The following is a 23,422-nucleotide window of genomic DNA, read 5'->3' as shown; positions in this document are numbered from 1 at the left end:
TCATATCAACATTTCAGAACAATTCGTCAACCACAACTACAGTTATCGCACGGAAACAAGTATCCCCAGACCACGACGACGCGGACGACGACTGCGCCATAACAATATACGACCGCAAGTTTTTTTTTCGTCGTATAACAAAAAGGGGAGATTTCGCTCCCAAAATTTCTCAAAGAGGGAGATTTGCCAAGGTTTTGTTTTCTCAAAATGTTTAGCTACATACCTTATAAAATTCTGAAACGAGTACATGTATTCGGAATTATCAACATACATCTACATTAGAGATATAAAACCAAATAGGAAAGATTCACTTTATACGCTTTCACAATATGATTTCCCGGGGGTAGGGGTGTGCTACTGACTTTTTTGCTTGTAGGTTTGTTGACTTTCTGTTTTAATGAGGGTGTTTTACTTTTTTTTAGAGTATCACAAAATTTTGTTTCCATAATCCCCAACATTATTCTCATAGGATAAAATTTCCTTTAAATCATTTTTAAATAGTTGATGCCAAACTAATTACCATATCTGGATGTAACCTGATCATTTCAATTGACCAAAACGTTCGAAAAATTAATATCGAATCGGATAATTCGATAATTAAACATGTCGTGTGTTTTATTTTATGTAAAAAATTAAATAAAGCACACTTCTTTTTACATGTAGCAATTATAAAACGATGTACGTCGCAATACGAAAAAAGACGTCAAATTTTCCGATTTCGACATTACCAAAAATGACACAAACACCGCAAGCTACGTCCATACATTCGGCGAAAAGTACAGCATATTTCGCAAGCAATGGTTTATTCAAATTTATAAAATCGGATTTTGATGTGATTATTTTGTTAGATTTTCTTCTTTCTTGCACCACAAAACATAAATTTGCAGGCAAAAAATACGCATGAAATACGCATGCGCTGGTCGTGCTAAATATATATCAAGCTGTGGCGAGGAAGATGATATAGGGAAAAAAAACCGAAAATCGCCTTCAGTGTATATCCATCCATACCAAATCAATTCATCCAACGGGAGTCGAAACAATTGCGATGCAATTCGGTCGGACGGACGGACAACGTGATTTCAATAAACTATCCACTCGTTAATTGATGGTTTAAAAAGAAACGATTATAGTTCTATTATAATTTCACCCAACAAATATAATAATTTTGTGAAAGTTTCCATTTTATAACTTGGATTGTGATTTCTCTGTAAAATTACAAAATTTACTGCGTTAAAACTTCATTTCGTAATTAGTAAATAGTCAGATTTATAAAAATCAAGCACCAAAATTATAAAGCCAAAACAGCTAATCATCAATTTTTCAAGAGGTCACGTACTTTTGTGTTGTTAACAAGTAAAATATGCTACAAAAGACGTGACCCATGTCTTGTGTGTTGAAAGTTTACCATCCTTCCCACTTAACATAACAAATGCATTTGACCACAGTCTTTTCCTAGAATGCAGTCTTATACACGTGAAGGACACTTAAATTCCTCGTCGTATTTTGACTGCCAGATATGATACATGTGTATAAAGGTTAATGCGTATGTACAAGCGCTCCTCAGTCCTACAGCACCAGATTGCAAGACACAGATCTAACGTTCATAAAAAAATAGCAACTAGAAATGAAGGTTTCTCTTTATACTCTCCATTTGGAAGTATATGCATGTATAGTGAAAGGAGTGTCCGCCTTTTCTACTGTTCGTATACGTACTTCTTTCCGTTCCGCAGATGCCGGGGGTTACCATCTTTATCTGTTACTCCTCCTACACCACAAAATGGAACTTACTAAAAATTTTACTGAATCTTTATTACATATTCCCATTGTGCACCCCTATTCCGTACTTTGATCGTAATCAAGTTAGATGTCAAAAGGTGCATTTTGTCAATTGGAGGAGTGCGGTATCACTAAAGTAAGCATTTGCACAGTTTTTTTTTTACCAGTTTTTAAAATAAAAATCAAAAATAAGAACACAATAGAAGCGATTCAAAACTTTCGAAATATTGAACAAACTAATAAAAGGTAACTGAAAGTATACAAAGAAAACTAAAACAAGAACAATAAACGGAATACAAAGAAAAAAATAAGCAACTACAAAGTTTCGTTTTCACCTTCTCTCTATGTTATTGTAGTATATAGAGGCAACTACTTCGCTTTACCTGTGTATAATGATGTTTTGGGACCAGCTGCAGCCTGCCCAGTGGTGTGAGGGTTTCCTTGTTCATTGAAGACCAATGGGTGACCTTGAGCTGACATTTTTATTCCCGGTGGGCATGTTGCTTCTTTGACATACTCACCATACCTATTCTCCTTACAACACAAACTTAAGGAAACAGACATTTAGTAGTATGCATTTAAGAACAGTTACTCGTGCCATGTCCAGAGGATGTCTCACTGGACACCGATAAAAGCTTACCGATTCGCGCCGGTCATACGGCTCCACAGAATGCTTTTTCAGGTGTATATTACTGTTGCTGTGGTTGTCTCAAAAACATTTCCCTATGTACATCGTTACTATTCCATAATTTACCTTGTTTTGTTGTACACTGCCTACAGTTAACTTTAGGCAGATAATAGTATCATTTTCATGCGCACAAAGTCGGCTCAATTCAGACAGAAACCCGAATTATTTTGACGCTTCAGCTAGGTGAGGAAGGACTGAAGCATTTTACCAAAACATCATGATGCAGTCTGCAGACGTTTTGTCTATTTTTTTCAACTCTAAGCATTTTGACAGAATTGTATTCTGGACCAGCAATTAAGGGCTGACCAGGATCAACTTTAATCCATAATTGCATGAATTTTTTCAAGTACATTTTAGTTCTGAACGATTGCTTGTCCTTAATGTCCGTAACCTTTGACCCTGCCTTTTTAATAGTTACCCTAGCCCCATATTGGGGAAAGACCTGGCAATAAGTATGTTTGTGATTTTTCTTTGTGTTTCCCTGTGTGTTAATGGACCTCAAGCATTGGGCACTACATACAGATTTGTCCACAGATTCATAAAAACACAAAAATAAATTTTAGTTTTAATTAAAAATAATATGAAATATATATGGTATATTTTCATGTCTGTTCAATCACAATTAAGTTATCATAAACTGGCATTAAAAGGACAACCAATGCATAGCATATATTTTATAACAATTATGAAATAAAAACAATGTATGGAGTTACATTGGAATCCTATAAAGGCTCTTTAAAACAACATTCCATTAATGTTAGGATTATAGCAAGCAGGGGCCATGAATAATAAATACATTAAAAATAATGTCTGGTACAGCACATACAAAATGTAGTTTGGAATGTTCTAATTACAGCACGACCCAGACTTCCGGCGGGTTTCGTCTAAACGAACGTTTTCTTCAGGATCACCAGGGGGCATCATTGTAGCTACTATTTTTGAAGCTGGAAAGTAAAAGAGAATGTGTGATATTTCCTGTCTTTTATACTGCAATCGTTTTATTTTAGCAACCAAAATGCATTGGCAGTATATTTATTGACATTTCTTACCCTTGCACGAACTACCAGTTTATGGTACTGTTACTACGGGGGTCACAAGTAGGGAAGAAATGTATTTAACAAATGTCGTTTAAAGTTAAATTTCATTTAAATCAAGTACTATCTTTGAAACAAAAATAAACGACGCAGTAAAATTTTTCTTTTAACTTATAATTCTCTACATTTTATTCAGGAAATAACACATGGCAAGCAATTTCAATTTTCGATACAGCTTTTTCGAACGCCACTAAGTTATCAGTATTTGCCCAATCGGGAAACGGAATTGCGATCCGGTGATTTGCGTTTCCATGGAATAGTTTCTTAAAGGTCAAAGGGTAAAAAGCGAAACTATAGCGACTGTGTCGAAAAAATGCTAAGGATTGCAGTATAAAGACAATAACAGTATATATTAGACTAACAAACGATATACGAATTTGCACGAATCGAAAAAAAAAAAACAAAAAAAAACGTTCGGCGTTTTACCACGATTCAAAGCCAGAGGACACCATAAGAAGATAATTTATTCTGCGGGTTTTGCTATTTAAGGAATGACTGTTATATGTTTTCGGACGAAATAACCTCAACCACATGGTGCACACTGTATAGTCTGCATCTTAAATAAGATTTTGACATGTAATGTTCAGTAATTATTCATCGTAAAACGATAGTGTCTATTTCTTTTTACCTATATTTATAAACATCTCCTCTATACTTAGTCCTGTCTTAGCTGAGGTTTCAGTAAATAACAACCCATTTTCGTCCGCCATCTCCTTAGCTTCCTGCAAGACAAATAAAATCATTTAAAAAAAGTGTTAAAAAATAGTTCTGCAAGACAAATAAAATCATTTAAAAAAAGTGTTAAAAAATAGTTATCTCCCTTCGACCGCTGAAGCTTTTCATTGACGTATCTAAAGAATCCTAATTTTATCCCTCAAAGGAAGAAAAAATGACTGTTATAGAAACAGATACAGATTCAATATTTTCCCTATTACTAAAAAATGTAGATTATCAAATAAAGAATTTGACCATGCTTTGTCCAGCTTTAGCGGACTTTTTTTGAATGCAGCAAAAATCACAGCGCCCTACCACACAGGCACTCTCCGAGAAGAAAATTGGCTGCGCCTTAAAAGTAAATTATTCAATGGCATGTTTGTTTATTTCCGTAAAGCTTTTCATGGGTACTTTTATAAGAAAATACACAATCAGTGGCGGATTAGAGAATCCCCAAAGGAGAGGGGGATGGGCAAACATTTTTTTTGTTAAACACTATTTCATGCTGCATACACACACATAAATGTTCAAGTTAATAAGGGGCCCCGCCCCCTTGGATCCACCAATCAATATAGTCAATATTATTATTATTATTATTATTATTATTATATATCATACAAACAATTGTGAGGCACATGTACATGTATTGTACTTAATTTATATTATTTTTAATGGATTTGATGAAGATATAAGGCTTACATGTTCATCTGTTTCTATGACCTTTGGTTATCAAGGTTTGTATATTGTCCAGGGGTAATTTATCCTTAAATTGCTGTTTGGTGGGTTGTCAGAAAATTGTTTGTATGTTTCAAATGCAAATGCATTAAAAAATAGCTACTCTTACGAAGCATGAGATACAAATGTATATCGGTCTCTCAAATATTACAAGAAATATTTTCAACTCGAAAGAAGAAAGTAAAATATTCTTAAAGAGTTTGAAGTTTCCTGTATTTGCATTCATATGCTGAAGAAATAGAAAAAAAACAACTACAGTGATATCTTTGTAAACTGATTCCTTTGTATACCAGAAACCTAAGTCTTCCAATGTCACTGTACATACAAGTCTCAATAGTTCTGAACCTGTTTATATACCAGTCCACAGAAAATTCAGACACTGCCAATGGTAAAGAAAAACCCACCAAACAAACGATGCTTTTCAGTCTACCTATGCCAGACTATCACATGACAACAATTATTTGTGCATTAAAATCTGCACTTTTTAGATATTCATACATTCGTCTCCCACTAAAATTAACCCAATGGAACCAAATCAAGAACGATAACTCTTGCAAATTTCAAATTTCATGTACAATCTGAATAATTTTTATCACAAAAGCGCAACAACTAAATGAAAAACTAAGACTGGTTATGTGATCAGTAACTGTTTCTGAACACGAAAAAAATCTGAATTCGGTGGGTTTTTGACAAGTATGAATCACCTTCTGCCTGATTTTTAGAAAGACTGCTATTTTTTACTTAGTAAAAATAGGCTTTGATTTGACAGGTTTCACTTTATTTAAAATATACAAAAACAAAAACAAAACAAAAAATAATACAAAAAAATCCACAAATTGGACCCCACTTTCCCTAAAAACAACGAAAAAACCCACAAAAACAAAAACAAAACAAAAACAGGAAAAGTGCCCACTGAATTCCTTATGTTACTGCAAATGTAGCAAAATAGTTTCAACATTTCGGGAAAAGATAAAAATCAAACTAAAATCTTCATTTATGTACAAATCCATACAAAAATTATGGAAATGGCAAAATATTAGTAAAACTGACTACCTGTGCGTGTGTAAAATGCTCTTGGCTTTCATTCGGCAGTTTGTTTGAATGAAGCATGGGAAAACGTATACACTATCATTCACACAGTAAAAAAATCTTCCTTGTATTCTTTATATAACATCTGAAAACAGCGTTGTCCGCCCTTCCCATGATTAAAGGGTGTACGGATTAACAGACAGACGAACTGACCGTGATAATAATTACACACATCAAAGTACAACATATTGCTTTATATGTAAAATTATATAATTTACCCATACACTTCGATATGACTGCTCTTTTGTGACAATTGTTTAGTTGTATGACCCCTCTTGTTCTTTTCGTATTTATTTTTTTATATCACTAACCTCTTTCTGAACTGCCCTATTTTCTGATGCCATATCTGCTTTGTTGCCTGCCAAGCATATGACCATCTGTGCGTTCGCCTGTTGAAGAAGCTCTTTCACCCAGGCCTGTGCTCTAGCAAATGATGACTAAAATATAGAAAAAAGAGATACGTAGCACTAAGAATTTTTATTTTTACAAGGGAAAAAATGAGTGGCACTACTAAATTCAGTCATAGAGAATATGTAGAGGAATAAGATAGAGGATGAAGTCCTCATACTAGATTTAACATTTGACCTTAGAAGCACTGAGAGCCTGATTCAGTCTGACAGGAAGTTAACCTGAGAAAAGTATACTAGTAACCTAAATGGTTAAAATATAAATGTGTATAGTGAAATCCCGGTCGGCAACCAGTTATACGGAGTGGGGATCTTACTCGGTGAAAGAAATTAGCAGTGGACCTACGGGCCGAGTCTATGTAAAATCAAGCAGTTCTGTGATGAAATTAGCTCAAATTGCTTTAAAATGTACAGTGCTGTCTATATAAAATTATGATGGGTCTAGTATCATATCTTCATCAAAACCAGTTTTATAAAGTTAAATTACTTTGAAACTGATTTAATCTTTAAATGAATACTCGGAGTTCGAATATTTTTGCATCATATATTAAAAGTTTCATCGGAATGGTTTTGTCCAATTACAATATCATCCGCAGACCAAAAACTGCTTCCATATATAAATTACGTATTACACCGAAAGCTTATGACTCTGCTAAACCGTATAAAAAAAAACAGGTCAAGAGAACAAAACTACAAATTCGCCAAGCGTATTTACTAATTTGCATAAGTGGCATAATTTTAGTCCGTGAAATCATGCACTTTTATATGGAATTCTTACTACGCTTGTGACGTCATAGACTACAATAGCTGCTGGTGCCCCTCTGTAATACATTGGAGCTAAGCTGTGGTAGCGTTCTTGACCGGCTGTGTCCCAGATATCAAATTTGACACTTTGTCCTCTGACGTTGACGGTCTTCGTCAAGAAAGCAGCTGAATTTAGAAAAAAAGGATAAGATGATAAAAGACAAATTACAATAAAAGGTTTTACGACCCATGGGCTCAATTAGAACAAATAACAAATTCGTGCTCCATTCTCTAAATTTCGTTATTCTTGGCAACTTTTATTGTTTCCCCGGCAAGATGTGGGGGCTTGCTTGCTTCCACTATCTTATATGCAGCTCGACTAGTATATTTCTGTTTTATAATATACTAGTCGGGTTGCATATTTGATAGTGGGAGCAAGCCCCCGTGGTAGGCGTACCATCTCCTGGCGTTTTAGAGCAAATGGCAACATCGCTTGAATTCGAACCATTTCGGAATCACTCGAAGTTTGCCGATCTAAGCTGATGGACGAACTGTAGCGTTACACAATGTCAAGTGTATTTTCGAAAAAGGAATACACTTATTTTGCTTGTAATGTACCAATGAACGATGTCAAAATATGTGAAATAGAAAAGAACATGAATGTATATTATCACTCATCATCCTTTCATAGTTTTCCTTAAATTACCGAAATTAAATCTTCAAGTTTAAGCTCAATGAAATTTGTGATTTTTTAAAATTCTGAACCATGTCCATACATATATACGGTGAAAATGAGGAAATCACTGATTGATTGGGGGTTAAGTTTAGTGGAGCATTGAATTCGCCTGGATGTTGAAAGCAAGCCGAATTATTTGCATAGAATATCTGACGATTAACGACTTTGATTTGAATTGATTTTACTTTACTTATTTTTCTTGATCCGGCCCTGTACGTTATATTTAACGCTTTTCTTTTTGAAATATCGTACCTCCGATTGTAGCTTCTCCATTTTCATTAAATTCTCCTCGTACATATCTTAGGGCTATGCTTGATTTTCCAACCCCGGACTCCCCCAACAAGACCAGTTTGATTTGTTTCGATTTATTTCCACCGGATGACATCTGTTTTGTCTGAGAACGTTGACTCATTACGTGTTACCATGGAGATCTGAAATAAAATAAAGTATGTTTATATGAGCATGGCAGAAACAGTTTAAAAAAAGCAACCGTAGATGGGATTCATTGGACAAAAAGGGAGCAAATATACCCCTTTCCGGTTCCTCTCTAACAGCCTTGGGTCCGCGCCTGTAACTGAACCAATATCTTCACACAAATTGCAAGAGTGCACATTAAGCGTGTATGTTATGTGTTATGTATAGTATGACTTTGTAAGTGATATATGGGGGAGTGACAGATGGGGAAATTAGACGGCCATTCCCTTTTCCTGAACTCAAAGCGATTATAAAGACATGCAGATCTCAGTGGTGTCTGAAATATTAACCGGAACAAAAACTTACCATACCGACGTATTTCTCTGCATAAGAAGGCCCCTTAGTTTTCTAAACAAGTGAATTCGAATTAATTAGGTCAAGTGAAGGGATTCTTCATACACGTTCCTGGTTCACAGAGGAATTATGTCTTGTAACAAAAATGATTTCAGTGTCTTTAGGCTATTGTATGTGTCACATAGAATAAATATCTTATATTAAATGTTTTTTATCACATGGTTTAAAATGACAGTTAATTTTATACTTGTAGTGTGTATATTGCCCCAAAGGCCATCTTTGTCTAATTACGGAAACATAATACAAGAGAGGAACTCTAAAAAGAGACCCGGATTTCCTTCTTTTTCTTACCGAAAAATATCATGCATAATCTAACTTAACCGTGACATTTACAAGTAATGTTTAACGTTCATTTGTTCACGGTTTTAAATAGATTTAAATCATTCATAGAAATTCGGTAACCGCTTCCAGGCAGTATTAATTTAAAGTCTATTTTAGGAATTTGATTCAGGATCTTGTGATGCAGATATCTTTAAAAAGAGCCTGAAATAAAATGATTTGTTCTGTTTATATTTCCCGCTTCTGTGAAGTAAATGTACGTAGCAACTTCCATATGCATGCTTCCTTCCGCTACCACTTGATCGACTTCAAAACAATGCCTCCCCCTTTTTGTACTTCGAACTGAACTTCACATAGTTTTGACAATCTTTATTTCTTACCTTGTTTTATGTAAGATGACATTGATATTCCAAACTAATGCATAGTTGTGTATATACGTCGCAAATCAATGAATAATTTACGGAATTGTTTGTATCGTCCGTCAAAAACTTTTCTTATACGCCCACTTTGACAGAGTGAGAGTTCAAATATCACGAGTTCATAGATGTCGTGCTGCAAGACAAATCTTGAAAAAAAGACAGGAAAAGCACGTTTAAGAAATAAATATACACTAACGCTGTCCAACTACAAGGAAAGTGAAAACTGACAGTGCAAACTGACTAAAAGTTACCAACTTCCGTAATAAACGATGGACGAGTACTTAATGGCGGGGACCATCTCACACATGACAATTGTGACATTGATATAAACATATTGACAAACGTGAATATTGGTTTGAAGGATTGCTGTTTGAAGTTACACCATTTAAATGTAAAAATGGGGGTAACCATTGTTATATAAACGATACAAATCGAAAGTAATGGTTAAAGACCTTGATGCAAAGGATGCAAAGTAAAGTGGGGGTGGGGTTGTACAAATGTGCAAATTCAAGAAATTGAAAGAAGTAACAAGAAGACTAACCTACAGTACACGAGTAACCCTTAGGGCCTTGAACAGTTTTTAATCGCATGAACTGTTGGTCCGTTTACAAAAAAATATTTGAGCGGTAAATAATAAATCGAAATCGAATTTTACCCCCCCCCCCAAAAAAAAAAAAGGATTATAAATTCGATCTTAAAGGGAAGGTAATATGGTTGTACAACAAATGGTAGATACAAAATATGCATGTAAAGAGTCTTTCTTGTTTGGTGTAAATACTAAGATCAAATGTGATTTGATTTAAAAATGGTTGGTTCGAACATTTTAAAATCAATATACATTTGATCTAACCTTTTTAAACTTGTGTCTTTTTCTTTGTATCTAATAAGTTTATGCATCTGAAATCTGTATAACTCGTTGCTGGTGCGTTTGATTTTCTCTTAAATGAGACAAATTTGCATCTGAATCGTCCTAATATTTGATGGCTTTAAACTCTACATTGAATTTTACGTCCTTTTTCTCCTATTTTAGATTAAAATATTCTTGGGCGGGTGGCAATATTTCGAGGATCCGAATATTAATTTCTCTTTTTAACAATTAAAATCAAAGTTTATCCTATACTTTTTGAAATGAACGAAAAATCAATGGAACCCTTGTGTCTCATTTTTTAACTCGGAACACAAAGCAACCTAGATTAATTTCATTCTGTTTAAAATATGATGGCTTTAAACTCGATAGCCTTTGGTGAAATTTAATATGATAGATACATATCACTGACTTCATGAGTTATGTCCCTTACCCTAGGTCTATCTCCTTTAAAATAGAGAACTGTGAGCAATTGCCCCAATCACCCAATTGATAACATGCATCTTTCAACCTCCATTTCCAAAATAGGAGTTGCACAATGGGAATGTTTTATGTAATAAAGATTCTGTGATAGTTACATACAGTTCCATTCAGTGGTATAGGAGGAGTAACGGATAGGAGTTGATCCCCATATTCACAAATGACGAAGTCTTGTGTCGCTACGTCTAACAAAACCTGTCTACACTTACACTTAATCCCAAAACCTGTCCAAACTGACTCCTAAATCCCAGAACCTGTCTAATCTGACTTTAATCCCTAAACCTGTCTAAACTGACCCTTAATCCCAGAACTTGTCAAAATTGAATTCTTGGACCCAAAACCTGTTTAAACTTAACCCTTAAACCCACAACCTGTCTAAATTAAACAAATTCTACAGTCCAAAAAGTGTTTGGTGTAGTTAGGTTGATTGAGATCAAAACCTACTATAGGAGGTGCTCAATGAGAACATGTAATAAAGGTTCTGTGAAAATTTCATTCAATCACATTCAGTTGTACAGGAAGAGTGATTGATAAGAGATGCTCCCCCTTTTGCCCCAATATTATCAAATGACAAAGTCTATGTTTTGCTATGTGAGACCCCGATATAGATTCAGATCAAATACTAAATATTATAGGAGGTCCACAATGAGAATATGTAATAAATATTCTGTGAAAGTTGCATTCAATTCCATTCAGTGGCATAAGAGGAGTAACGGATAAAAGAAAGGTCCCCAGGTCCTTACATTAACAAATGACATGATTTAGCATGAGAAACCCTAAAATTATTTTAATAACATTTAAATTTTTAAATTCAAATTTTTATATAACATATTTAATAAAGATTATGTGAAACAACGAAAGTTTCATTCAATTCCATTCAGTGGTGTGGGAGGAGTAACGGATAAAAGATGCTACTCTGTGTAATGAAAGGAAGGAGGAACACACGGAAGGACGAACCGACACCCCTATCACTATATACTCCACTTGCAAAGTGGGGGTATAAAAATCGGCCCGAGAAGACAAGTTATCTAACAAGATATTTCCAAATTCATTTTAACCTGTCCTAGACATTGCACATGCACTGTCCGACTGATATATATTCAAGGCCATTTAGCAGATAATTTAGATCAATATGTTACGTTGCAGGAAAATATATATAGCAACAAGACATTGTCATCAATTTAACAAGTAGTCCGTAGATTTTCAGTGTACGTAACTTATAGATTTTTTTTACATCAGTGGCGGATCAAGGGGAGGGGAGGTGAAGTGGGTCGTACCTTCTTCTTTTTGTTGGAAGGTTATGACTATTTCGTGCAAAATTGGGAAAAAATGAGCAAATAGAAGCCTAGCTCCCATTGTTTTGCAATCCCCTGGATCGGGATCCCCTCCTTAATCAATTCGAGCCTTCGAGATCCTTATAGTACTTGGTAAACTGTTTGTTTGGATTTATAACTGCTCTGCACCATGTTTCGTAAAATCTCTAATCGAGGATCTCTCCCAGTGCTTTCCTAACTTAAATTTTGGTCAGCTCACTTGAAATTAAAAATTTGAGAAAAATTTCTATTTGAGATTTTAAAATCAACACGGGCCCCGAAAACTCTTATGCCCATATAGTTGCCAGGAAGTCCCGACCTGGAGAATCAGGAACATTAAGCGTAGATACAAAAAATATGAACCAGGAACATACTGTATAAATAAAGTGTATATATATATATGTATATAGATGTAATACTTGACAAAAACATATTTTTTAAAACTGTGTGTCAGTTTACAAGTAAAACTGTGTTTATAGTCAAGAGGCTCGATTTAAGGGTAAGATTAAAACCAATCTATGATTTATATTTTCCCCTAAATGTTTTCTAACTACATCTAAGGAATTAAAGCAAATTTGAATTTATTCGTGATGGTACATGTATATATGATCGGCTTACAATGTACAGAGAAAGTGGATATATAATCACTGAAATTTTGTAAGTGCTCAACTTTATTGTTATAATTTTATGTTATGTTAAGATTGTAGATTTAGCTCGTTGTGTAGTGATCAATCTTTACGATGCCTAAATATGATTAAATAAGCAATACGATTACTAGTATATCAAACTCGCATTTTTTGCAATAATATCAAATATATCGCACCACTTTATGCTTTTGGTGTATCACATAGAAGTCAACCAAAACAAATGGGGAATTGGTACAATATACTTTAAATACAAAAAAAAAAAAAAAAAAAAAAAAAAAAAAACAGCACGCACACCAAAGGACGAACGGTAGAGGCGAAAGAGCACTAGGGGACATCTCTTAGTTTGCCTCCATTCGGAACATTACTCGGACTTTTCCGGGGAAAGGCCGAGTGATGTTCCAACTGATTTTATTTTTTATCTATATACGACAAAGCAAGGATCGATACAGAAAAAAAATCCTGGAAAGCTATGCATAAAGCCAAAGTCACCTGATCGCAATTCTGTTCCCCGATTGGCCAAATACTGATCACTTAGTGGCGTTCGAAAACAATGTATCGAGAATTAACCCGAATAATCCAGTCCCTCTCCGTTTCCGTTTCACTTCCCTCTCGAGGATGGAATGATTGGAAGGAACGTAATATAACGACTGGATTATTCGGGTTAATCGAAAATTTGTAATTGCGTGCCATGTGTTATTTTCTTGAAAGAAATGTAGAAACTTAGAAATAAAAAGAAGAAAATTTTACTGCGTCGGGTATCTTTTTTTAAAGATAGTACTTGTTAAATCTGGTTTTGCCCTAAACCACCTTACATCTAAAATATAGATGCAAATGTGCCAATAGAATGTGATTATTTTCTTTTAACGCTGTATTACAGTAGAACAGAAGCGAGTTCAGAGTGAAGAGTCCCCACGTAAAAAAATGTTAATTTAATGCACCTTCATCTAAAAAAATAATACAAAAATGGTTTTAACTGAGTCAATTAATGTTTTTGTCCCCTCTTGATATCTTAGACCCGTCCGGTATTATATAAAACATTGCTTTGGGCTTATCAATCAAGCTACATATCTTGAAGAAATATTCGGGGCCCCGGGTTGGCCCCCCCCCCATTTTGTAAATTTCAGGAATTAATTCGTAGTTTTCATTCTCCATCAAACGCTTGTTTTATTATGCCCCTTTTCGTACATTAATCTGATCTTTCAAATATTTGCACGTAGAAACATCACTAGTACCAAAGGCAAATTTAACGTCATCTTTTGATTTTGACAGATCTGTACATTTTTCCATCACCAGGTATGTCAACTGCCTACAGTATGCCAATCGTGAAATTTATTTTTGGGCATGTTATACGCGTAAATATTGTAATAAGTACGTTAAAGTCAATGAAACAGGTTAGAATTACTTTGAATTACAGTAAATTAAGAAATTATTGCACGCAGAATTTTTTTTTTTTTCGTTTTGGTAAAAAATGTTATTTTAATAAATACGACTTGAGAAAAGATCCAACATCAGTAAATTTCAGTTTCATATTGCGGGGTTTAACTACTGCGATATTAGTTCAGTCGCATTTTTTTAAAGAATAAAAACAAATCGCATTAATCTATGAAGTAACAGTATAATCATCTTCAATGACTAGAAGTATTTTAATCATTTTAGCATTTCAAAAACTTAGACACATAGAAGTTAGTAGAAAAAAAACGTAATATCATAGAACAAAAACATTTAAGGGATCACACATGCTAATTTTTTGGCAAATGTGTTCTTTTTCTCAAACGTGCGAAAAAAGTCATATTATTGTACATGTTTGTTTTGTGTGTTGAAATCAAGTTGTCACAGAAGTTTGCTATGATTTTCTGCAATACGAAATGTCTTTTTAATGTATACATGCATTGTATTGTTAGGTTATTGTAGTGAGTAATTTCAAGAGTGAAAATAACACTATCAATTTTCACACACCAGGCAGTGACAGCTGGGAAAGCCTCAAATGGACCTTATTTACACATTATCATATCTCCATAAATAATGTGAAGTTACATGTACAGCAAACTTTGAATTATCTTATCTAACACATGGGAATCTTTCACGGTAAGTCTCATAAACATTTTTGATGAAATTACGACAAAAAATACATGTAGAAATAACTATAAATGATCTTGAATTGTATATACACATGAGGCGGATTCAGGGTTTCGGACGGAGGGTAGACGGCGCGACTGCTGGCACGACTTAAGACTGTGTGGCAAGGCATCTTTTAAAAAATTTATCCAACCACTTTATCTCAGATAGGGGATGGAGGCAACGCCTCGGTTCGATCCTGTATCTGTATGAATAGTTTCTGTGACGGATCCCGAGGGAGTTCCAGAAAATAGGTTACAAATTGTTGCTCTTTTTTTACCCACAAATCGCACACAATTAACCAAAAAGGTGATCCAACCCTCTGAATATCCAAAAAATTCGCCACTGTACCTGCTGTAAATACTGCAGGACACTTAGTGTTAAATATAAGAGCAAGAAACCTCACAGAAAGAAAATAGAAGAAAAAAACTTTATAAACTCACATAAAAACAAAATTAATCCACAATTTTGAATACTATTATTCGATCGACGATGGTGCAAATTTGTTTTATCCCAACACATCTGTTATAGAAAGAGTTGATGTTTTGAACGAGTCAAAGCACAAATACCATTCTGAACGACTTTACGACTTTAGACATTCAAACGCATTCCTAACGTTATATGTATCATCTCTATATTAACGTCTTTTGTTAAATTCTTTACTATTTGTGAGAAGTTTTATGTTTTAACTGCTAATTAAATTTTAAAGTCGATAGATAGACTAGTAACACCCATGCAGATACAACCATTTGACAAATCTTTATACAAAATTTTACACCGAGATATAATTAATTGAACATTAGATTATTGTAGCCGTAGTAATGTAATGGCACGATACAGTTCATTTTTGACATATTTGGCAATGAAATGTACGCATAGTATTAGATTAGTCTTTATTCTTATTCTCTAATCGACGCTTTCCTACAATAATTTGCTAAATGCACATTAATATTACAGCACTGCTTCATATCCACGATTCCTCTCCACTCATACCTTTTATTCCAGCATGCAAAAGGTCACTTCCGGTTTTTAAGATCAACTTTGATACTGAAGCATGTAATCCTTCCAAATCAAATTCTCGAGTCATGTGAATGTTTGATGTTTAGGGAAATAGACAAGAAGGACGGAAATAGAATATAGATGTGGAGATTTACATGGATTTTCTGATATGATCGATTTTCGATGTGCGCAGTGTACACGAATTACTTCCCCTAGTTGGCGAAATGACAATAAATAATTGTTAACACCTTAACCCCAGCCTCGCTAAGCATAGGTTATGGTATTTTGTGTCTTATCTTGTAGATTAGATACACAGTCACAACCCTCACCTATCAAAGGTTTTGGAATATAGTCTCTCAGTATAAGGTTAGTAAAGATTTTTTTCTTAAGCACGAATTATCTAACAGGTCTAAAATTATTTGTAGGGTTTTAGGTTAATACAATATGGCAATAAACTGAAAAATTACTGTGTATTGACATTGTATAACGACTTGTACATATTGACAAAGAACCTTACAAATACCTTTTCAGAAACCTGTGTTGAATGTGCTGATAAAGCCCCCCTTTTAATTATCAATTGAATTTTACTCTCCATTCTCCCGCCCTGAATTTTGATATTTTTCACATGTGTTTTATATGTGCCTTGTCCGGATTCAGTATATATTTCAAAACTCCACGAAGCGGCAGATGTATTAACTAGAGTGACTTCGGAACGTCACTCTATTCGGAGCTTGCGTTATTTAGTAACTCACGGTTTGTAAATCATAGATTTGCACTGCTATTTCTTTGAAAAAATGATTCCAAATTGATGAAAACTGGTTCGAGTGTATCAGTAGAGAAACCTATACTTTTTGATATGTTTGTGCTGGTGGAATTTATCACCAAGCACACATAGATGATGCTAATAACAACGCTTGTTTTTAGGTATAAATGACTTCCACTCATATACCACGGAGGTCCCTATTTCGGTATATCTTGCATAAAAACACTTTTATGTATCATTGTGGTTTAATATTGTAGGAAACAGAAGATAAATATTAAAATTCGTGGTTTAACAGCATGGCTCACGAAAATTACGAAAATTTGCACCCCACGAATATTCTTACGACCACTGAACCATGAAAGTTTCTATTCTCGTTTTTAACCGTTTGTCCTGCAATGACTGGGCTAGAAAAGGTCGGGTAAAAGATGTACTATTATGTCGGAATGTCCGTGTAAATAATATGTATCGGTTGCTTCTTGGTTCAAAATTCTAATAAATATTGTCTGTAACCGACAGCTGAATATGTAGATAAAGAAAGCAAATGCTCTTGTGGTTGTAAAATTCCAGAACATATAAGGAGAATGGATATGGTGAATATCAAGTAGAAAACAAGCAAACCGGAATGAAAAATGTCAGTTCAAGGCCATCCATGAGTCTTCAATGAACGACGAGGATACCCTCACACCACTGGACAGACTGGCTGGCCTCGGAACAACATTATACACAGGTACAGCGTAATAGTTGTCTCTACTCAAACTGAAAGTGAAAATGAAACAAGACATACAGAGTCCAGAAATTCCGGACTTGGGACAGGCACAAAAAATGCGGCGGGGTTAAACTTCAGGAGGTAGACCTAGGAAAAGGGACACAACTGTCATAAATCATTATAACGTTTGTATTTAGCATTTTACAGCAATCTCATGTAAGCATCAAAGCAACTTTGACTGATTTCATTCTGTTTCAAATGAAAGCTTGACATTCTCTGGTGTAATTGAATATGATACAAACAAATCACTGATTTCAAGAGTTTCGTCCCTTACCCTAGGTCTACCTCCGTCAAGTACTTTAACGTGATCACAACCCCCGAAGTTTGGCTTTCTCATATAGGCGTTACTAGTATAGTTGCGACTATTTTTTTCGATTTACGCAAAAAACTAAACATGCAGTCATTGTAAGAATCATGCAAATTCTGTTTGTTTGTTTGTTTGTTGGGGTTTAACGTCCGAGCAGCAATATTTCAGCTATATTCAGACGGTGAACATGAAATTGATGATAAAATGAACATGAAATGATGATGAAATGAAAAAGGGATGGGACACAAAGACAATGGGGTCGACAAATTTTGATTGCCACTGGAAATAAGGAGAGGTGGGTAGGGTCGGGCAATTTAGCCTCCTGTGGCGGAGCCCTATGGTTCCTACTCCGGGAGAATACCACAGTAGGGTTCTTTAACGTGCGAGGAACGTGGCATTTTTCCAATACGGTGCACCACTATGGTTTGCGGTCAGGTTTTCCGTATTATAGCCAGACAACCCCAGCATGTAACACGCCAGGGGTACCCCATTCTACCACCTGAGACACACATCCCAGTTGCTCTGTGGGCAGAGCGCCCTAGCCCTCGGTTAGGGTTCTGAGCACTATTTAGTCGCCTTTTACGACAAGCTTAGCACTGCTGCAGGCCTAATCTTTTAACACCCGGACCTGCACGGGGCTGCAAATTCCGTAATATGTGCAAATTTTGTAATATGTGATATACTCCCAAAAAGGCTACACATTTTTATTTGTGTTAAAAAGTTGTTGTGTAGGTCTATATGATGAAATGTATAATCATTCATTCCAACCTGTCTGTTCTTAGTAGATAATTGAAAATTCAATAGTTTCTGTTGTGTTTCAGTGTCATTTACAGAGTTATTTCCCTTAATTATCAATTCTATAGTGCTGTCTTTATAATTTGTATCTCCTATGAACAGGGATTATATGAAAACAATATATTAATTTATGTTCATTATTACATTAAAACAATATATAAAAAATGAAAATATGTAGACTTTCTAATCATAAATAACGTTTTGCATGATTCTTAGCTGGAGTACTACTTAAGTCGTCATTTCAAGAATTCAAGTTGCATTCCTGATCACCTGAGTTGACTCCCGGTTTTCATTATGGTACATGCTAGCCATGGGGTCCGCTTTTTAATTCCTTTTTGTTGTAAGATTTCCTGCATGGTAAGCTGTACTTTATGGTTTTCATATCGCTTTGTTATCCACCGGTCGGCCATGCAAGCCATTTTAGCAAGTTTTTTTTGCAATGGGACGTAACCCACTGGCACACGACATTATTGGCGGTCTGATTTTGGGAAAGGGAAAACAGTAAAGATTTTTCTTGGAAACTTTTTAACCATTTTCACTACGGTAAGTATCTGAATGGTATTTGAAAGTATGGAAGTACTGAATACCGCGGCTCTGATAAATTGAGTATTTTTATTTGATGTCTACTTCTGACCATTGCTCCAATTTGACAGTAAACGTGTCTGTCGAATTAAAAAAAAAACATAGAAAGTTACTTCCCTTTGCTTAAAATCTTAAAAAAAAAACGAAGTCAGCGTCGGGAATATGAAAAAGGACTACAATGCTAAATTCTTTCGATCGTTAAAACATTAATTGACATTCTTTTGTTTCAGGTCAAAGTTTATTAACTAATGACATTGAGGAGACGATTATGGACACAAATATGGGTAATTGGGATAGTGATAGGATGTTTTTTGTTTTTTGCGCTCGTGTTTTCCGTAAACTCACACTTTAATCCTGTTTCGCCGAAAGCGCTCATTTATGGTGAAGGTTGGCGTAGAACTTCTATTTGTGACGGTTGTAGACACTACAAGCCATATTATGTCTCAATAGGTAGTGTCGATAAAACACTGACTTTGAACTTATACACACATGACCTTAAGGCCGATTTTGTATCAAGAAAACTGCACGAATCGCACGTACTCAATGACATTCCAATACTCGACTTAACTAAGTTATATTTAGACGTGTACACAGATATCAATTACGTCATCGACATTGGAGCTCATGTTGGGGCAGTTTCAATTCTGTCTGCTTTGATGGGCAAAAATGTTATATCCATCGAAGCAGATGAAGAAAGTTTAAAAGTTCTATGTTCTTCAATAATATATTCAAATTTGCAAGATAAAATCAATATAGTCCAAGGTGTAGCTGGTGTAAGTCACAAGCCTGTCACGTGGATATATCAGACCAATGGAAATTATTCCGGAAGTTATGTCGACTTGTCTGATAACACTTGGGCTGAAATTAAAACCGATCCTAGTTGGAACTTTGATGCCAGAATGCCATTTTTGGTGGACAACTTGATTGAAGTTCTTCCTAACGTTTCAACAAATAATGTTCTAATGGTTATTGATGTCAATGGATTTGAAAATATAGTACTTCTCGGAGCCCATTTGTTTTTGAGAAAAGCAAATATTCGTGGAATTTTAGTTAACTTTTCTTCTCACAAAGAAAAAAAATCAGGGCGCGATATTACGCAGATCATTGAAAGAATAGACCTTCAGCCTTATCGGTTAATTGGAAGAACTCTCGTACATTTAGATACAAATAAACTTGATGATTGGCCCGACCTCGTGTTGTGGCTCTGAAATGTTATTTTTAGTTTCTTCCGAGGCAGCTTGAACTCATCGTTTAGATATCGCAGTCTTTCCACTTATGCAATATATATACCATTATTACATGTCATTGTTTTAAATGTTTCAATTAGTTCAAAAGGGGGACGAGGGTATCATCAATCGTTTTGGTTAGAGGTTCATTTTACTACTTCAATCTTTAATTGCATCTTTATGGTTTTGCTCAGCATGAAATCCTGCCAATCTAATCATTTCTTATGTATTTTGTTAATTTTTTAGAATCTTTGTGGTGAATTTTAGCTTAAGTTGAAAACAAAAGAAAAAAGACAAACATCCATAATAAACAATGAAGACTTTATACGAAATGCCCAAAGTGGATAACAGTTTATATTTTCGTGTAACATGTTGTAGTTGTCCCTTGTTGCCGTGCGGATACTGTCGATTGCCCATTCGTTGTGAGCTTTTTCCCTTAAAACAAATTAATTGCGTCTCTTGAAAAACACACGTGCCATTTACGAATTTATTGTTATTAGTCATGAATTATGTGTTTTTAGGTAAGTATACAAAAACTCATGCATCACCAGGGCATTTTTGGACAATGGAATACATTTTATTGTTTTCAAATGGAGCTGAAGATACAATAGTACTTGAACAATTCGTGTTTAATCTTGAGATATGAATGTTCCTGTGTGTTCTGTTGTTTCATTCATGTTTAAGGTAATGCATTATTAATGCTTGGAACAGCTCCGATTGTTCTTTAAGTTTGAAAGATGAATAATTTTCAATTATAAAATTTTCAAATATAAAAGGCTATTGCAGAAACTCAAGATTGAGGACTTTAAGGCAAAACCACCTGACTGTTCTTGCAAAAACTCTCCATTCAAGTATGGTCCTTCCGGTCACGTGGTTACGGGAGATTTAACCATCATCGATAAAGAATCTGCGTAATATCCTTTCTAAAGATCCCAAGTACCGTGAACCACGCTCCATAAATTGGAATTACACATGTATGACTTTAATGTTGTTATGGATGCAGTGGAGGACTATGCAAGAAAATGGATCAAACGAGGACATTGATTATTTGTCAGAGTGGATAAAGGCTGTGAGGTCTTTAATTTCGAAACGATTGAAAACTTTAAGTAGGTCAATGAGTGCCAATGCTACATCAGTTTTCAAAGACCCCGATGTATCAAAAACATTGTCTACTATATATGACAGATATGTTGTCGTTCCAGCAGACAAAGCCCATAACAACATTGTTTTTTCTGTAAAACGTATTACATCCAATGTTTTTTACCAGAGGTAGCCGTAGAAAATAGCTGTGATAAAATCTATACTGCAACTACACTCAAAAGAATAGATAGTGGATAATCATAAATCTGTGCTATCCTTTTTTGCTCTCTCTACCAAAGATATTGATTGTGATTTACCGTCTATGTACTAGATTCCTAAACTCCTCAATATTCCATACAAACAACGTTACATAGCTGGATTTGCAAAATGTACCACCAAACGTCTTTCAAAACTTTTAACTTCTATACTCACAGCTGTCAAAGAGGGTCTCCAGTCTTACTACAACACTTGTTACTTCCGTAGTGGTATTAATTCAATGTGGATCCTATAAAAAATTCGAAAGATCTTTTGGAGACCCTCAATTCAAGATTATTATCAGAATATAATAGCATAAAAACCTATGATTTTTCAACACTGTATACTTTTATTCCTCATATTTAGTTAAAACCCCGACTTTTCAATATACATTATCATTGTTTCTCCAAAAAAGATGGTACACGTAGATATAATTAGTTCTTGGTACCGATTCCTCATACTTGTGAAAAACAATTCCAAATCATCTTCCAAATATACAGAAGATGTTTTCATAATGCTGGAATATTTGATCGACAACGTATTTGTTCAGTATGGTGGACGAGTTTTTCAACAAATGGTCGGCATTCCAATGGGAACAAATTGTGCTCCTGTACTGACTGACCTATTCCTACACTCTTATGAGGTTGACTTTATAGCTGATCTGATCCGAAAGAAAGAACATCGTTTAGCTAGATCCTTTAATCTCAGTTTCCGCTATATAGATGACATACTATCGTTAAACGATCCTAGATTCGGGGACTTTGTACCTCGCATCTACCCCAAATAACTTGAGATAAAGGATACTACAAACACTGTTGTCATATCTTGACCTACATTTAGAGATCGATAGTAAAGGAAAACTATTAACCAAACTTTACGACAAACGTAATGACTTTTCATTCAGAATTTTCAATTTTCCTTTCATCTGTGGCAAAATCCCTTCAGCACCTGCGTATTGAGTTTTCATATCACAACTCATACGTTATGCCAGAGCTTCCGGTAATTACGCAGACTTTGTATCGAATATTTAAAAAGACCGGCCAAGCTTGTTCCCATAGATTCCAATTGGCTTGTTGAACACCTGTACACCAAAATCGACAAAACAATTGTCGACCAGAAATTCCAATCAACTTATTGTTGAAAACATATTTTATAATTATTGATTCCCTTGATTACTCCTTTACTCTAAAAATATGCCGTATCTCTACCTACTTTATAACATATTTTCTAGTTCTATTTTTGTATATAAAACATTAGTGAATTATATTTTAGTTTGTCATGTCTATATACGTTGAATATAACGAGAATGTGTATTGTGTATACGTTAAAAGACAACAACTCCACGGGGATGAAAATGTCTGACCAAGGCCATCGATTGGTCTTCAATGAACGAGGAGGAAATCCTCAAACCACAGGACAGAGTGCAGCTTGTCCCAAAACATATTTATATACAGGTACAGCGAAAGAGTTGTCCATATATACTCGAGTAACATAAAAATAAACTGAAAGTGAAAACGAAACAAGATATACAGGGGTCAGAATTTTCTGACCTGGGACAGGTGCAAAAAATGTGGTGGGTTTAAGTACTTAGGCGTAACCACAACCTTCCCCTTTAAAATCTGGCCACTCTGGAAAAAAAATATTTCCAAATTAAACGCTTAAAATTAGTTCAAAATGTTCTGAGTCGCCTGTTACAACGGATATAAATAACTGAATAGTA

General features: G+C 34.9%; 1 protein-coding gene and 1 long non-coding RNA gene across 13 annotated transcripts; one reads left to right on the top strand and one right to left on the bottom strand.

Moving 5' to 3' along the window:
- Window positions 1-3,017: 3,017 nt before the first annotated feature.
- On the bottom strand, window positions 3,018-9,804 carry LOC148600150 (ras-related protein Rab5-like). Its single transcript, XM_088558523.1, has 6 exons — window positions 9,471-9,804; window positions 8,236-8,414; window positions 7,282-7,433; window positions 6,408-6,533; window positions 4,187-4,280; window positions 3,018-3,408 (listed from the first exon to the last, which is right to left on the bottom strand). Exons 2-6 carry the CDS (start codon window positions 8,393-8,395, stop codon window positions 3,311-3,313), a joined length of 630 nt encoding a protein of 209 aa, XP_088414649.1. The 5' UTR covers window positions 8,396-8,414; window positions 9,471-9,804; the 3' UTR covers window positions 3,018-3,310.
- A 2,788-nt stretch (window positions 9,805-12,592) lies between these two features.
- On the top strand, window positions 12,593-20,441 carry LOC148600149 (uncharacterized). Of its 12 annotated transcripts, none has more exons than XR_015917919.1 (5): window positions 12,629-12,666; window positions 14,084-14,107; window positions 14,716-14,899; window positions 16,232-16,294; window positions 19,372-20,441. It is a non-coding gene; the product is annotated as an uncharacterized LOC148600149 (long non-coding RNA). The 12 variants fall into 12 exon arrangements; XR_015917926.1 differs by having other exon boundaries at window positions 12,632-12,666; window positions 14,774-14,899; XR_015917917.1 differs by having other exon boundaries at window positions 12,641-12,666; window positions 14,084-14,205.
- Window positions 20,442-23,422: the final 2,981 nt, after the last annotated feature.

This window comes from Perna viridis, chromosome 13, assembly GCF_037379345.1.
Source record: "Perna viridis isolate PV_CMFRI_1.1 ecotype Kerala chromosome 13, ASM3737934v1, whole genome shotgun sequence".
Classification (NCBI taxonomy): domain Eukaryota; kingdom Metazoa; phylum Mollusca; class Bivalvia; order Mytilida; family Mytilidae; genus Perna; species Perna viridis.
Note: the sequence above shows the minus strand (reverse complement) of the source record. Positions and strands in the feature narration are given on the sequence as shown.